We start from the raw sequence: 15,772 nt of genomic DNA on the forward strand, positions 1-15,772 counted from the left end.
TCCTATCCAGAAAGCCACAGAAGAGCTGTTGTAGCCTTCAGATGCCTTCGCTGAGCATCCGCCTGTTCCTCTGCAGGAGGAGACACCAGCATCAGCAGCGCACATCAATGTGAAACGGCTCTAAGCAGGCAGTGGTCTAACAGGCACCAGCCTCCAGCTCGACTGCAGTGTGTCACAGTGTAAATAACTCCGAGTGCCACAATTAGATCCTATTAACAACACACTGGGTAATTAGGCTGTATTTTAATTAAACATTAAGGCGTCCACTTTGTTGAACTAATTACGATTCAAGCACAGGAAAGTTGAGGAGAGTGGATTTCCCTTGCCCCTGTGGGATGCTGCATGATTCATTTCTCGTCACCTAAGTGCTGGTAGACACTGCAGTGACAAAGCAGCAGCAGCATCCCAGGGATCTGTTGGGTAAACTGTAGTTATAGGCTAAGAGATCCTTCATTTTTTTGGGAAGCAGACCAGGGGGCACCATTCATGGGAGATGTAAGACACAACAAGGATTCACAGAGCTATGGAATGGTTTGCGTTGAAGGGACCTTAAAGCTCCTCCAGCTCCAACCCCTGCCACTGGCAGGGACCCCTTCCACTGGAGCAGCTTGCTCCAAGCCCCTGTGTCCAACCTGCCCTTGAACACTGCCAGGGATGGGGCAGCCACAGGGCTGGAATGGGATGAGCTTTAAGGTCCCTTCCAACCCAAACCAGGCTGGGGTTCTATGAAAATCACCCACCTGAAGACTTTCCATCCCCGTGTTGTTCTGGGCTTGCAGCATCCCTGCACAGCCCAGAGGGAATGACACATCGCAGAGATATTTGTTGACTCCTGACAGCTTCAGAGCACAAGTTTCAGTGTGGGTAAAAGCGAGCAAGTGGAAGACCTGAGACTTAAAGAAAAATGAGTTAAAAACAACTTCAAACTGAAACAAGTCAAAGCATTTTTGGTTCGTGCGCCCCCAGCAGTACATTATCACCAGAGCAGCCCACATTTCGCAGTGACACCTACGGCTGCGTTCCACCTCCCATCACAGGATTCCTCCCTGGCTGTTCAGCCAGTCACAAGCTTTCAAGGGAAGACTGAAGCACAACGACACCTCTTGCTGCTCTCTGGGGGCTCTGGGATGCGCATGTTCATACGTGCAGATGTATGTGTACATGTACCCACCTCTGCTCTTCTACTGCGCCAGCCCAAGGCTTGGTCATCTTTGGGGGCTTTTTCCCAGAAAAAAAGCTTCTGATGCCTTTTCTGCCCCAGCCTGAAACGGAGACAAAGACAAGTGCAGCTCTTGGCTGGGCATGCAGCTACCCTAATGATACTGGGACCCAGGGAGGAAACCCATCCAAGAGACATCTGCATCTTTATCGCATGCCGGATGCTGCTTTGGAATGCCAGATTAGCCTGATTTGTCTGCAAGAACAGCAGACGCTCTTCATTAGTAGCTCAAAGCTAAACAATATTTTTGAAGACCTGCTTGTGGTTTGCTTTTTTCCATTATTTTCTTCCTTTGGAATTTGGGTCTCCCTGTCCAGGGCCCTCATGGCTCCAGCACATCACACGACTGCAGTCAGGCTGATGACTTGGAAGGGAAGAGCACTGGCCATGCTGCACGTCAGTGCTGAACCTCTTTGTAGGGCTGCCCAGGAGAAAGGCACGAATGGGTGACATGAGAGTCTCTATAAAGAGAAAGGCACCAACCACACTGTCCACGCTGACTACTCACACATCCCCTAACATGAGCATCTTTAATTTATCACTCAAATAAAAACTATTGCTGACTCACGGGTCGTTAAAACAAGGAGAGCCATGCTGAGGTGGGATGCCTTGAAGATCCTCATCACTGGCTCTTCCCATGTGCCACATCCTCTGGGTAGCAGCTTGCATCTTCAGCAAGCACAGGACTGAAGGAGCAGGCCCTTGTCCCCAGAGGACAGCCTCTGAGGTCCTCGGAGATCTCCAAAGCCACCAGGGTTGTCTCCATGGAGGCCACACTCCAGACTTGGCTGTGTGGAGCAGCTCATCGCAGATGTAGATGAGCCAGCTCAGGCCTGGAAGCCAGGTGGCTGAGCCAGAGCAAACGTGGCAGCAATGGGGGGAAGGCTGCGAGCCCCTACAGCTCAGGAGGGGCCAGTGCACGGGCTGGTTCATAGCATCACCACTAGTAGCCTCCTCAGTGCAAACCAAAGAGAGTGGTCTGTTTGCTGGGTCAGACCCTCCATGTGCATGCTCCATCTCTTGGGCAGCCTGCCCATGCATGTCCCATCTGGTTAGGGAAGCAAAGCACCCAACACGCTGCAGCCTATGGCACCATTTCCACTTGATCGGCCCAACCTCAAAACCAAGCACCACCACCCACTGCTTGTAAGACAAACCCATACCTGAGCCGAGGCTTGAAGACTCACACAAGGCTTCCAGTGGGTACTCCCACAGCCACCAGGCAGCCCCAGGGCAGGACTTCTTGAGGCACCACCACGGTTAATGGCTACAGCTCAGCAGAGCAAAGCTGCTGAGGAACAACCTGTCTTTGGGTGAGTTGCAGAGAACTAAATCCATTCTTCAGACTGAGGTAACGTTTAAACTCTAATTTTTAACAGCTATTCCTGGAGGGAGGGCGGAAGGAGAAAAGGGGAAAGCGTTTATCACCGTCTCTGCACTTGTAACCAGTCTGAAGCGCTGGTATCTGCTGATGCTCATTTCTGTGATTAAGCAGCTAAGGGCCATACTTCAGTTGTGGGAGGAGAAATGAAAGTTATCTTCAGGCTTATCCTCATTTTTTGTTGCTGTTTTGGTTTTGGCTCACAACATTTTTCACTCAGGAAAGATTTAAGTGGGGACGGATGAAAGGCAAAGAGGGCACATTCATTCCTCTGTGCTCTGACAGACCATGAAAGGAAAATTAAGAGCGATTAAACCAACAAACTTTCTTTAATAAATTAATAGCAGCATCACAAAACCCTGATGTGAATGACCCAAAGGAAGCTGGGTAAGTGACAGTGTCTGACCATTCACCCGCTGGCTGGGAGCGGGCGCAGGCGCTGTAAGGCAGTCCCCCTGGCTGTGGATCTGGACAAGTGATGGACATCAGAATGGGCTGACACATTTACACTTCTGGTGCTGAGGTTTTAAAAACATTTATAAAAATTCTGTAAATTCTCTGTTCAGTTCCCATTATTTACATCCAAATATAGCAGGTTCCCTTTTCCCCCATACAACAGAACCGGCAAGGACAAGACGTGAAGGCTGCTATGCAAAGACAACGCCTGTGTGTGGACTTATACCGAGTCTGAGGATGCTATGGAAAAGGAACTATTCACACACGACCTATTGACACATGTGCTAGAAGCAACTGGAATTCAACTTATTGCTAAATGCCTTCAGAATCTGTGGTTGTCTTTTAAATATATATATATGTATATATATGTACACCCTCACACATACATATACACACACATATACATGTTTGGAACAGATGTGCTATGAGTTCACCCAAGGCAAAAAAAAAGAACTCAAAAAGCAATGTGATCTTTCTGATCTTTTCTGTGCAGAGCACGGAAGAGCAGCCCCTGGAGGAACAAGTTTGTGCCTGTGGCCAGTCCTTTTCCTGCTGGTTACCAGACCTTTTTGGAGAGGCAAGTGGATTCCCAAGCATTCAAGCCCAGGGCAGCAGCAGCAGACTGACACATGGTGCATCTGCTGCCTTCTGCAAGCTGTAAGCTTTGCACTCGCCGGTCTTCATGGAAGTACTATGGATTTTTCCCAGGAAGGACTGAGGGAGAAGAGAGGATTATCAGCATATTAAGCTGGGAGCAGCCCAGCAGCAGATGTAACCTGCCAGTTGTGTTCCAGCAGCTGCCTCAGCAAGGTCGCTGCTGTACACAGCAATAGCACAAAGTTGTGCTGAAGCACTGGCAGAATTTTCCATTCCTTTTACAGGTTAATTTTGGTGGGATGAACGCAGCAAATGTGGGGTACAAGGAGTTCATGCTGGTAAAACACAATTTATCCATGCCTAGTGTAAGCTCTTCTGTTCCAAGGGTTTTCATAGTCAGAGGCTGTCAGTGATGCTAAAGGCATCTGTGTTACATGAGCACTGCAGCATTTGTGTAGTAGTTAATGGAGATATAAAAAAACTTATGGGTTGGCATTAGGCAACACTCTGCACAAGGAAAATTGCATGAGAGGCATCACCCCAGAGGCACACTGCCAGAAAGACACAATGCCCTGGGAGGGTTTTCTACACAAGGTAAAATTAATTCAAATGATACGTGGTGTGAATTAAAAGCATTAAATCCCAACGCGGATGCTTTCATTAAGATGTAAGTGGTTAATATGATCTACTATAATTTACTTTGGGAGCCAAATGGAATAAATCAAGTTTAAAAGTTAATCCAGAGTAATCTTCCATGTAGACTGGCTCCAGGTCTGCTTCCTTCCTGTCCCTGGGCATCATTTGCTTGTGAACCATGTCACCAGCAAACTATTCCAGTCACATCCTCTGCCCAGCCCCTGCTGAGACAGGAGAAATGAGCAGGGACCCTCATTCATGCCTCTCTCCCAGCATCGCTCAGGTAGGCACATCCTGCACCTCACAGCCCGACCCCGACCAGCTCCACGTGTGCAGCAGCTTCTGCTCTACACCCAAAGCAGTTTTACCACCAGCACTGCAAGACTCAGGATGCTGAAAAATCAAAGCAAATGCTAAAGAAGCCAAGGAACAAACAGATGCGAGGACCGACAAGACGAGAGCTCTGCCAAAGCCAGAGTGCTCTTCTCCAGGTCAAACAAACCCTGATCATCCAAGCAATCTGTGCCATCCGCACTGAGCACATCTTGCTCTATCCCAGAGCTGATGATTAGCTGTAAGACCAAAGGAAGGCTTTTTATAAATCTAGGGCCCTCCATCTCTGAAATGCCTGAAGCACATAAGTGGGGCTCACTCTGTTTCTCGTGCTGCTCCTCCAAGTGTGCAAGTGACCACAGTCAGGATCGCAAACCCACACCAGAACTTCATTCCCCGCCTCCCTTAGGGGAGCCGGAGCCTCCTGGGGAACTGAAAGAAAACAGCAGGATGGGAGGGGGTGTCAAAACCCAACAGAGGTCCCTTGCAGGGCAGGACTGCCCCAGTATGGCAGCAAGCCACTACCCGTAACAGGACGAGTCTGGCCACTGCCTGCACAGCCCCTATGCTTCCATATGTCTCTCTGTCAGGTTTCTGTACAGTCTTTACACGGCACAAATAGGGGTGAGGATTTAAAGTATATATTTACTGTCAACTTGAAAAAGAAAGTTCTACTGACCAAGTCTAATAGCATGTATTTGATATATAACTATTAACGTGCCATTCTGGACTCCAGCAAATGCCACCTGAGATAAATATTCAGCATTTTTGTTCATGCACTGGAAGAAGAATTCAAACATTTTGTCCATGACATATGCAAAGTAACTAAGAGTTCTGATCTAGTATTAACAGTAAATATAGAACCTTAAACTTCACTGCATTTATACTAATATATATGATCTTAAGTACTGGACTGGAAAGACAACTCCTTTTTCTTTAAAAAAAAAAAGCTTTGTTCAGAATGCAATATTTACATGGCCCTTGGACCAACACTTACATTTTTATACAATATACTTTGGCTACGGATAACCCGCAGCAAAAGGCTGTGTGAGCACCTTTACACACAGCTCACTCTTTCACTTATAACATTACAGCTGTTTATGGACAGCTCTGAAGTCCCTGGTTGCATTTCCAGGCCCTCCTCAGCATCATCTAGTACCATGCTATTGAGTTCGTTGCCATTTCGATAACTAGTTAAAGTCAGGTCTTTGCCATATAAAGCTGTTGAAGCCACATTCAGACACTGATTCTGCCGCAGGGCTGACTTTTTACTGGTCTTGTAGAGGCAGCGGATGTAATTGGAAAAAGCCCTGCGGTACGTCTTGTTGAAGAGTGTGTATACGAGGGGATTGACCCCAGAGCACACATACCCCACCCAAACAAACACATCAAGGAGTTCACTCAGCAGGTCTCTGTCGCAGGCTTCCTTGCAAAGGACAGACATGACGTTAGTGATGAAAAACGGGCACCACATGATAAGGAACAAAAAGAAGACGATGCCCAGGACCTTGGAGGCTCTTCGCTCATTGTTGATGGACTGCATAGTTCCTTTCCGAAAGAGCACTGCCTCCTTACTTACAGGAGAGTTCAAGTGAGATGCCCCCTCGTGATTGTGAAGCATCGAAATGTTCTCTGCGTTGTTTTCCTTCTTGAGGCAGTTTACGCTGCTCCTCCTCTGCTTGGGCACCTCTCCGCACATGAACACCGTTGCCTGTCTCTGCAGCACCTGGACAGTCAGGCAGTACGTGATCACCATGATGATGAGAGGGATGAAGAACGCCATGAAGGATCCAATGAGGACAAAGTTCTCGTCATTGAGGACACAGGTCCCATTTACGAACACCCTGGAGTCATCCTGCAAACCAATGACTGGAATGGGCATAGATATCCCTAGAAGAAAGAGACCAAAACAAGAGACTGTTACCTGGATGGACAGGGCCCCAAAGAGGCAGCAGAAATGATGTGGGTCCTGCATGCATTTAGCCCATTGCCTCAACCTGTCCCAAAGAGAAGCTACTAGTCCCACATGGAAGGGAAAACCTCATGTACCAGCTCCTGGGAATGCAGCTCCAGGACACGAACACCCTCTACTGGGATCAAGTGCAGCTTTGCTGTGCTCCGCAGCTGGCACAGTGAATGCAGCATCTCTCCTTTATCAAGTCCTTTTCCAGCATTAATTGCAGTCATTACCCTGCTCTGTTCCAGCTGGCCACTCCATGCCTGCCAGATTGGGGAGGTTTTGAAATCATTGACATAGGGTGGATAACAGCAAATTTGAAAGAGGAAAAAATACCAAAATGCAGAAGAACCCCAGCTGTTGAGGTTTAGGAGCAAGTTTCTTAAAGAAATTAAAATAAACCTGATAGAAACATGGCCACTTCTGCCAGGGCATCACAGACACATGGAAAAAAAGCTCCTGGCTTCCTGGGTCCTTATGCACTGATGATCTAGGCTCAGGCAGGCAGTGGTCCCTGCAAGCTCTGCCTGCCCAGGCATTTCATCCACGAGCAGTGTGAAACTGAGAGGTACCACAGACACAGCTTGAATTCTTAGAGGCAATTACACAGCTGAAGGAAAAGGCTGCAGCGTACATCTGCCTGATTCCTATCCCTCTATCTCGAATAGAGGGCCAAGAACTGGGATGGGCAAAGTGAGAGTAGAAGGGGTGCAACTCAAACGGTTACAGAGTGACTTGATGGTCTGAAATCAGAACCCCAGTGATAAACCCTCTGGCTGAAAAGGAAGGAAACTTTAAATGCCTCGATTACAACAACTAGAGCACAGCTTCCACCTGCTCCTAAGCACTAAACAGTCTAATAAGCCTTGGGAATCACTGCACTTGCCAAGGCAGTTTCCCGTGTATCCTGGTGGCACAGCGCTTCTTACAGTCATGGACTTCATCGCAGACAAATGCGATTAAGAACATGTTGGATCCCTTTTCCTCTCCAGCATCACCCAGCACAGTTTGTTTGTCCAGGATTTCAGGACATCAGGAGTCCTGGATGGAGGGTCTCTGACTGTGTGTCTGTGCTATTTGGCACATGGGCAGAGCAGACAGCATGTCAAGCCCAGAGCATGACTGCCCAGGACTGCACATAGCTGCCTGCACCCACAGCTAGCCAGTGACTTGTCCCTCACAGAGTGAAGGAATGAAAGCATTTTGAATACCTCTAATTCAGCTGCATTTACTTACTGTCCTCCAACACTCTTTTCCTCTAAGGAATACATAGCTATACTCTTGTTCTATTCTACCTTGTGAAAGTCATCATCAATTTACTGCGGGGACAGGAAGAAGAGATGCCAGAGTACCGGATCTCCCTCTGCCCTGGCTCAGTCCCAGACAATGGCAGACCCGAGACCTTCCAAACAGATCTGTCTAGACACAGCCAAATCCAGCAAAAGCAACAACATATTTTGGAATACCACAACCTATGCGTACGGGTGAACATGGAAAAGACATGGTGGGCCAGGTCTAGTGACACTGTCGTGGGTTTATCTAGCCCTGTCTCATGTCTTTGGTGGGTACCAGACGTTTAGGGCCATGGTACAGGATGGGGCAGTCATCAGCATTACAGCTTAGACAATTGCACAGCAAGAAGCTGCGTCCACACCTCATTTGTAAAACAACCTTTGAGAGAGCTGTTTTCTGTGGATCCTTGACTTCATTCATAACCCCACTGTGCTCAGCAGCATCCGGCTCCACGGCCTGTTTGCCTTGTGAGCAAAGTATTTCTTGTTCATCTCACATTTGCTGTCTGATAATTTCCTTTGACTCCCCTCACTTCCTCTACTGTGAGAAACAGTGAATAATCACTCTCCAGTCTCCTTTTCCACCTTCGCAGTGATTTTATAGACCTTCATCATCCCTGCTGTCTGATGTCTCTTTTGGAGCTGAGGAATGCTGCTCTATTTACTCGCTCTCCTCATGCCAAACTCATTCTGTGCCTTTGATGCTCTTTCTCTATTTCTTTCCAAATTCCTCTCTGTCCTTGTACAGAAGCAAACAGACCCACACATCCCAGCAGCCAGAGCAGCACAAGGTCCTTTGTGCTGCCCTTCCTACCCTCTGACCACCCGGCTGCATTCACTCCATGGGGACAGCTGCGGGGCTGGCCATGTCCTTCCTTAGCTTCTTCACCCAAACAATAACCGATGCTGAGACCGCTGTTGTGTTTGGATTGCTTTTTCTGGGGGTTGCTGGGAACAGCACAGGTCCTGTAACGAATCCTGTGGGACTCTGTATTTCTAAATAGAAAGAATCATATGTCAAAGAGATTAACCAGGGCGTTCTTCCATTCCAGCTAAGTGCTCTCCAGGATTCTGAGGAAATACATCTGCAATTGCTCATTACCATAAAATTACAAATTGCCAGTAATCTAGTGACGGAATGTCTTCTGACAAATGATGATTCTAAATGCCTTCTGTGGTCATAGGATGTGTTTCTTAGCTCAAGTGATAATTCCAGGATTTTCCCTCTGCGTGCTAATGCTTATCAGCTTAACCTTGGCAAGGCAGTTGCCTCCTTTCTGATACATTAACCCCTATTACCTTGTCTGTGCCAAATCCCTGTGACTGCAAGAACCTTCATCCCATCAAGCCATTGACTCTTTATCGTTAAAGACATCTTTGTACTGCCTTGGCTCCATCAAACCCCAGGCATTCGGGAAGTGGTGGCAGGTGCACAGAGCAGTCTTCTTGCAAAGAAAGCTGAATTAGGCCGATGGCATTACACTGGGATTGTATTTCCACAGACCGTTTTATGCTTTAGAGCCATCTATAACATATATCCTTTGACATAAAACTCCAAAATGAATAAAGGGTCGTTCATGAAGTAGTCATTATTGGATTTAGTATTATTGCTTTAGCCAAGGGAAAAGAGATGAGGTTTCAGGACATCTTCATGGTCACACACATAAAGCACTTTTGGGAAGAATAACCTAGTTCTGGGGTATGATGAATACACAAACCAAGAGCACTGCCAGCAGCCTACAGCTCTGCATGAGCATGACATACCTCAGCACTGATGGCAGGTAGCTGCTGTAATGGAAAAGTGACCTCTACCTCTCTCGTAATGAAGTGGGATTTCAAACTGAGAACGCACAGAAGAGAGAGAGCACCAGGTCTTTGCTCCCTCCTCCAGCCCAGGAAAATTCCAGCACTAACAGCAGTAGGAAGAAAGATGCCCTTGGAGGAGCTGCCAACACAGAGTCAGTGAGCTGCTAGCTCACCTAGAGCACTGCTCAATGGGGAGCATTGCTCTCATCTCAAATGCTTTCTTCTGCCTCACACTTCTCCTCTGCAACTCATTCTTCATGATTTATCACTCACCCACTCCACAGTCCAGCCCTGGAGGGAGCTACGTCTGTTACACACCTTCGGCAATGGGGACTACCTCTACACCACCCCAGGAGTGAGAAGTGAAGTGTGGAAGGCCCCAGACACCCCACGGGGACTTCATGGGGGATTACTGCAACACTGCTACTGCCACACGCCTCAATGTACAAATACCTGCTGCAGACACAGCTCATGCCCTGCCTGTGATATCAATTGTGTTGCCCTGATCAGTACATGCTGTGCTTATCATGGTGCCTGGCCACGGGTAAGCATGAATGGCTGCTTTACTTTAGTTCAGCTCTTTGAATGGGTTATGGAGAAGGCATTCAACTCCACTTGAGCCAAGCAACCCACTGTACTAACGCTGCGCTTGTCACTGCTCAAAACAGAACTCAGGTACTGAGCTGAGATGTTCAGCCTCAGAGGTGTCTCCCAGTTGTATCAAATAACCCTTTCAAACCAAGGGGGCAGAGAATTCCCACAGAGGGGAGTTTGTTCCAAAGACTTCCAAGACAAAAGTGTTGTGAGCTGATTGCACATCACTCTCTGCTCTTCAGAGCAAACCTGATCACCTTGGAACTGCCTTTGCCCCAGGAAGAAGAGACAAGCAGCCACCACTGGGCAGAAAGACAGGGACCAGGTCCCTGCTAGACTCAACACTGGGAGCTCTGTGCACCCTTCTGCCAGGCAGCAGCTTGGGCAGAACATCCCTTTTCACCACAGCAGTTCACAAGGGAGAAGATGAATATGAATTCTTCTCCCCTCCTTTAGCTTCTGTCTGACAGAGCAGCAGGAAGCAAGTCAGAGAGAGATATCCTTCCAGATTACAAATCCAATTACAGCTGTTATCCTATCTGCTCCTTGTCAGCTTTAAAGATGTTCTTAAGCCAGCAGAATGGTTCGCCAAATGGGGCTGAGATGATGCTGCGGACACAGAGAAACAGATGCTCTTCACAGACTCTCAATTAATAAAACAAAACCCAAATGACTGCAAATACAGCTTTGTAAAACATTCACTTGCTTGCTCCAGAGAAAGAGCTGGCTAAAAAGTCCAAATTGTCATTTACAGAGTTTAGATTGGATGAAAACCAGTAATGTTTTTGTGTTTAATCTCTTGTTTTCTTCAGTGAAAGCCCATAGACTGCTAGGAATTACTGGAAAGATGGAGCCTTTCATGATTATTTCCACTGCAAAAGGAAGTAATTTCCATTCTTTCTCACAACATTCTTATAAAAGAGGTTATTTTATTTCCTCCATGACAACCACTTTGCTAAAAACCAGAGGTCTGCATATGGATTTATTCTGTCTTTCCACATGTGGGATTCTCAGGGCTGAACACAAGAGGGACTGTATTTTGCTGCAGGTACATGAGCTTGGGAATACCGGGACCACCTCCCCTAGTGTCTGGATTCAAAGCCTGCTGTGGTCCTTGGCAAAGGCTCTGCTGACGGACCGCAGTGTTTACATCCAGATCTTTACCCTCAGGTTTACTATTATACAAAATAGACGTGGGTTGCGACTTTGAGACGTTCACCTGAACGTTAGCAGCTGCTGTAACTGTGCATTAGCACAAGGTCTGAGAGAGGAAATAGGAACTGACTCCCCTAATCCTCTCTGAAAAGGGAAAACTAACCCAAACCTGCTTGGTTTGTCAGCAGAAGCATCTCACAGAGTGCCTGCAGGTTTCTCTGATGATAACAAACAAACGCAAGAAGTAAACCCCAACAGACAGCAGCCTCCTTACCATGAAAGCAGCAGAGCTCTTCAGAGGCAGGCTGAAGAACGTGGGCATTTGAAGTGTTCAAACCCTCAACGTTCCATTTATTCCCTGTATGCCAGCAGCCTAATGGCAGTGATTTCATGTGCTAATACAACAACCATGCACCTTCAGGGCTGCATTAGGTCTATTTTTATCTAACTGTTCTAATAAAACAACAGTGCCGGCCTTGTATTGGTTTAAAGGCAGACATAAAAGGGAGCTGAACTTTGACGGATCTCCCTGCCCTGCAATGAGCACAACTGCAAACAGCTAAATGTAATTACTGGCTGTGCCTGCACGAGGGGCTGACCTTTACTTAAACCTTGCGAGAGCGCTGAGCAGGCTGAGCCCCGATGGGAAATCAGCAAATGCCAGTGAAAGACAGAAGAAATAAATGATATTCCCCCCTGCCCTCGCATTTTGCTAACTCACTTCTGCTTTGCTCAGCCGTGCGTTTCCAGCAGTGCTTCTGAACAAAGGCCATGGGGCTCCTGCTCACAGCGTACCTGGTGCCAGGGTTGGGCTTCCCCAAGCCTGTGCTGATGATGCTCAGTACCAGTGACCTCAGACAGGAGATCCCGGCATCTCGCTTGCCCCTGGGACCAGATGGGGCGGTCCATTCACCTTGTGTGAAAACACTGCACACGTTATCACCATCTGCTGCTGTCCCAGGCAGAACCCTTCACTGGCGCCTGATGACAAACCCAAACTGATCCAGCTACTTTGCCTGAAATCCCAAGGTAGCTCCCATGCTACAAGCTCAGCTTGTTACCAACTGCTGTGATCTCCCTCACCCTGGTAACTCCTGCTGAGGGGCTAGGGAGAACCATCACAGCGTGATGGAATCAACCGGGCTGGGAAAGCCCTTCAAGCTCCTCCAGTCCAACCGTTCCCAGCACTGCCAAGGCCACCCCTAACCCATGGCACTGAGGCCTCGTCTCCACGGGGTGTGAACACTCGCAGGGACGGTGACTGCAGCCCTGCCCTGGGCAGCCTGTTCCAATGCCTGAGCACCCTCTGGGGCAGGAGATGCCCCTCTCAGGGCACATGAGTAAACCCACAGCCTGAGGGAGGCTACGTGAGTTAACTCCATCCCCCTTCACCTCCGTGCACCAGCTCCTCTTAGCCTGTAAGAAGGCTACAATTCCTTTTAGTATCAGTGGTGTCACTCCAAGCGTGTTCCCCAAACCGAGTGTCCTTTCCCACTAGGATTATCCTGAGTGAGATAGGGGAAGGCTTAACTGATACCTGGAGGCTCTTCAAGGACATCATTAGGACAGCTTGCAGGCATGGGGCTGCTCAGTCTATGTGAGAGAGGAACAGCAGCAAACCCCTGTTAGACATAAGATCACTTGATCTGTAATGAGCACTTACTGATCCTTGCAACACGTGTCTTTCAGACTTCCATAAATAGATCTCCTCAATAAAACGATGTAGTATGAAAGTTCAATGTGGATGTAAAATTCCTCTTTAAAGTTTAATATCTACCTTAAATCAAAATGATAATGTTATTAGAGGGCCAGGGAGAGGATGAAAAGAAAAAAACTCCCATTTTAGCACAGCACATATCATCATATTACCAGAGTTCAACAGAGCAATTCCTTTGTCTGGTTACTTGCTCTGTTTTCAAACAAAAAAGGGGTCTCCTTATGGCACTGATACAATCACCAGAAGTTGAAGGATGGCCCTGTCTCGGGCACTTACCAAGTGAATGGAACCAACACTGTTACTAAGGATGCATAGCTGTGAGCTGGGAAATTGGCAGCATGTGTCATTCCGGCGCTCTCTAGCAAATTACCAAATCTTGGGCTTTCTGGGAAGCAGAGGAAAACCCCTTTTGTGCCAGCAGGCTGCAGTGCAGGTCACCAGAGCTTCAGGATTCAAGGGCTTCACTTGTATTCCCATCGGAAGCAACACGAGCGCAGCCTTCCACATCACCAACGTCCCGTCAGTCACATTTCCAAAGTGAAGTGGTCATTCTCTTACATTGCTGTCACCCAGTTAACACCTTCCCCTGTGTTACACAGTGTGCATGAGAGTTTGACCAGCTCCTCATCACTCCTGCTGGGAGCTGCTCAGGGATCTCCTTGCTTGGCCAGGGTGCCCCCAAGCCACCTTCCTCACAGAGGGATGGATACAGGCAGTGCGGTGGGATGGTCAGCTTCACGTATCACACGTGAACATCTCTGCACTCCAAGCTGTGCAAAGCCTGAAGTCTTGAAACAACACCAATTTCTGCCAGCTCATATCTCCCACTGATTTTCACTTTCAGTCGTGTTGCATTGCCAGCCTCAGTACAGCGCTATCTATCACAAGCCTCACAGTTACAAGCCCAGCACTTCACAGCACCCACTTTAACTGAACACAGGAAAACCTTGCTCAGGCCACGTTTGCTAAGCACAGGACAACTGGCAGTGATGGACTTGAATCTAGAACAGAGAGGACTTTGGAAAGACCCATTCATAAAGTAATTGTCAACAGACGGGAGGGCTCTGTTATGTTCCCCTGCTTAAAAACCTAATCATAGGTTTAGGCTTGTGCAACCTGCCAAATTTATAGCTCAGTGAGCAAAGAACCTCTATTACATAGTTTGCTGTCAGCATTAACATTCCAGGAAAAGAGAACGCAAAAGCGACTAAATTAAGATAAATTACATGCTTTTTACTTCCTTTTTTAAATTCTGCTTCAGGAACCGAATTCAGAATTCTTTACATGGGGTGCATTGAAGCTTCTTCATTCCAGCTGAAGTAGGATTTAGGAAATGCAAACTGAGCAGCCTGCACTTCAGTTTTGCTCTGAATTTGGTATTTGATCATGCAGAGGAATGTACAAATCTTTTGTGATATTTAATACTGAAGGATGGAATTTAACTTGTTCCATCCTCTGGAAATTGTGTGGGGTTTCACTGGGTCCACCTGGAAAGCTGTGTCCAGCTCTTGGGCAACAGCACAAGAGGGACGTGGAGCTGTTGGAGCGAGCCCAGGGGAGGTCACAGAGCTGCTGCGAGGGCTGGAGCAGCTCTGCTCTGGAGCCAGGCTGAGAGAGCTGAGCTGGGCTGGGGCAGCCTGGAGAAGAGAAGGCTCCTGAAGGGGAGACCTGAGAGCAGCTCCAGTGCCTGAAGGGGCTGCAGGAAAGCTGGAGAGGGGCCTGGGACAAGGGATGTAGGGACAGGCCAAGGGGAATGGCTTGAACCTGCCAGAGGGGAGACTGAGATGAGCTCTTAGGCAGAAGCTCTTCCCTGTGAGGGTGCTGAGGCGCTGGCACAGGGTGCCCAGAGAAGCTGTGGCTGCCCCATCCCTGGCAGTGTTCAAGGCCAGGTTGGACACAGGGGCTTGGAGCAAGCTGCTCCAGTGGAAGGGGTCCCTGCCCGTGGCAGGGGCTGGAGCTGGGGGAGTTTTAAGGTCCCTCCAACACAAACCATTCCATGATTCTACGATTCTATGAAATCTCTGTAAGACTGCACTTTATTCAAGCAAAAAAGGCAATATGGCAGAGGGAAACGGTCAGACACTTCTGATCCTGCCTCAAAGATCTCTTTTATAAAGAGCACTGAAACAATTCCCCCCAAAAATTCCTTTCCTTCACATAATTCCTGACATTACAGAAACCTCTGGCTATCATTTTGCCTTTCTTCCCTCATTTTACTGCTGCTTCATTTATCACTTTTTATCGGAGTGATACAAAAGTGCCTTCTTTTATGTCTACTCCTCATTTACTATGACTTCAAGTTTGCCAGCTCAGTACTAGCAGCAATCCTGCTGTGGCAGAGTGTAACACAACCTCCAAAGCCTGCACAGGAGCAGTAAATCCCTCTCTGTTACCCTGCCTTCATTCTGCACCACTTCACTTGAACCACTGCCACAATCTGAGCGAGTTTATCGGCAGCAACTGCACTGTAGATGTCATTTGTACCGGCTGAGTTTTCCTTCCATAGGCTTTGCTAATGCTACTTTCTGCTTTAGTTACTTAGCAGTTTTATGATACCATTTGTCTGTCTTATCGGCATATTGCTATGAACACAGCAGCAATGCTTCAGCATCAGAAGTGGTGGGGTTCT

The 15,772-nt window shown here is 47.9% G+C and overlaps 1 protein-coding gene and 1 long non-coding RNA gene across 7 annotated transcripts in view; both read right to left on the reverse strand.

Moving 5' to 3' along the window:
* Positions 1-632: 632 nt before the first annotated feature.
* Positions 633-3,541, reverse strand: LOC134160632 (uncharacterized). Its single transcript, XR_009963643.1, has 3 exons — positions 2,383-3,541; positions 1,013-1,262; positions 633-893 (listed from the first exon to the last, which is right to left on the reverse strand). It is a non-coding gene; the product is annotated as an uncharacterized LOC134160632 (long non-coding RNA).
* A 1,706-nt stretch (positions 3,542-5,247) lies between these two features.
* Positions 5,248-15,772, reverse strand: part of HTR2C (5-hydroxytryptamine receptor 2C) — a 186,431-nt gene continuing 175,906 nt past the window's right edge. For all 6 annotated transcript variants that reach the window (XM_062612816.1, XM_062612813.1, XM_062612815.1 and 3 more), the window contains one exon: positions 5,248-6,512. In XM_062612816.1, the coding sequence (XP_062468800.1) occupies positions 5,680-6,512 (833 nt within the window). In that variant the 3' untranslated portion in view covers positions 5,248-5,679. The remainder of the gene's footprint in view (positions 6,513-15,772) is intronic.

This window comes from Pezoporus occidentalis, unplaced genomic scaffold (genome assembly GCF_034315485.1).
Source record: "Pezoporus occidentalis ecotype Australia unplaced genomic scaffold, CSIRO_AGI_Poc_V1 ctg161, whole genome shotgun sequence".
In the NCBI taxonomy this organism is placed as follows: Eukaryota; Metazoa; Chordata; class Aves; order Psittaciformes; family Psittacidae; genus Pezoporus; species Pezoporus occidentalis.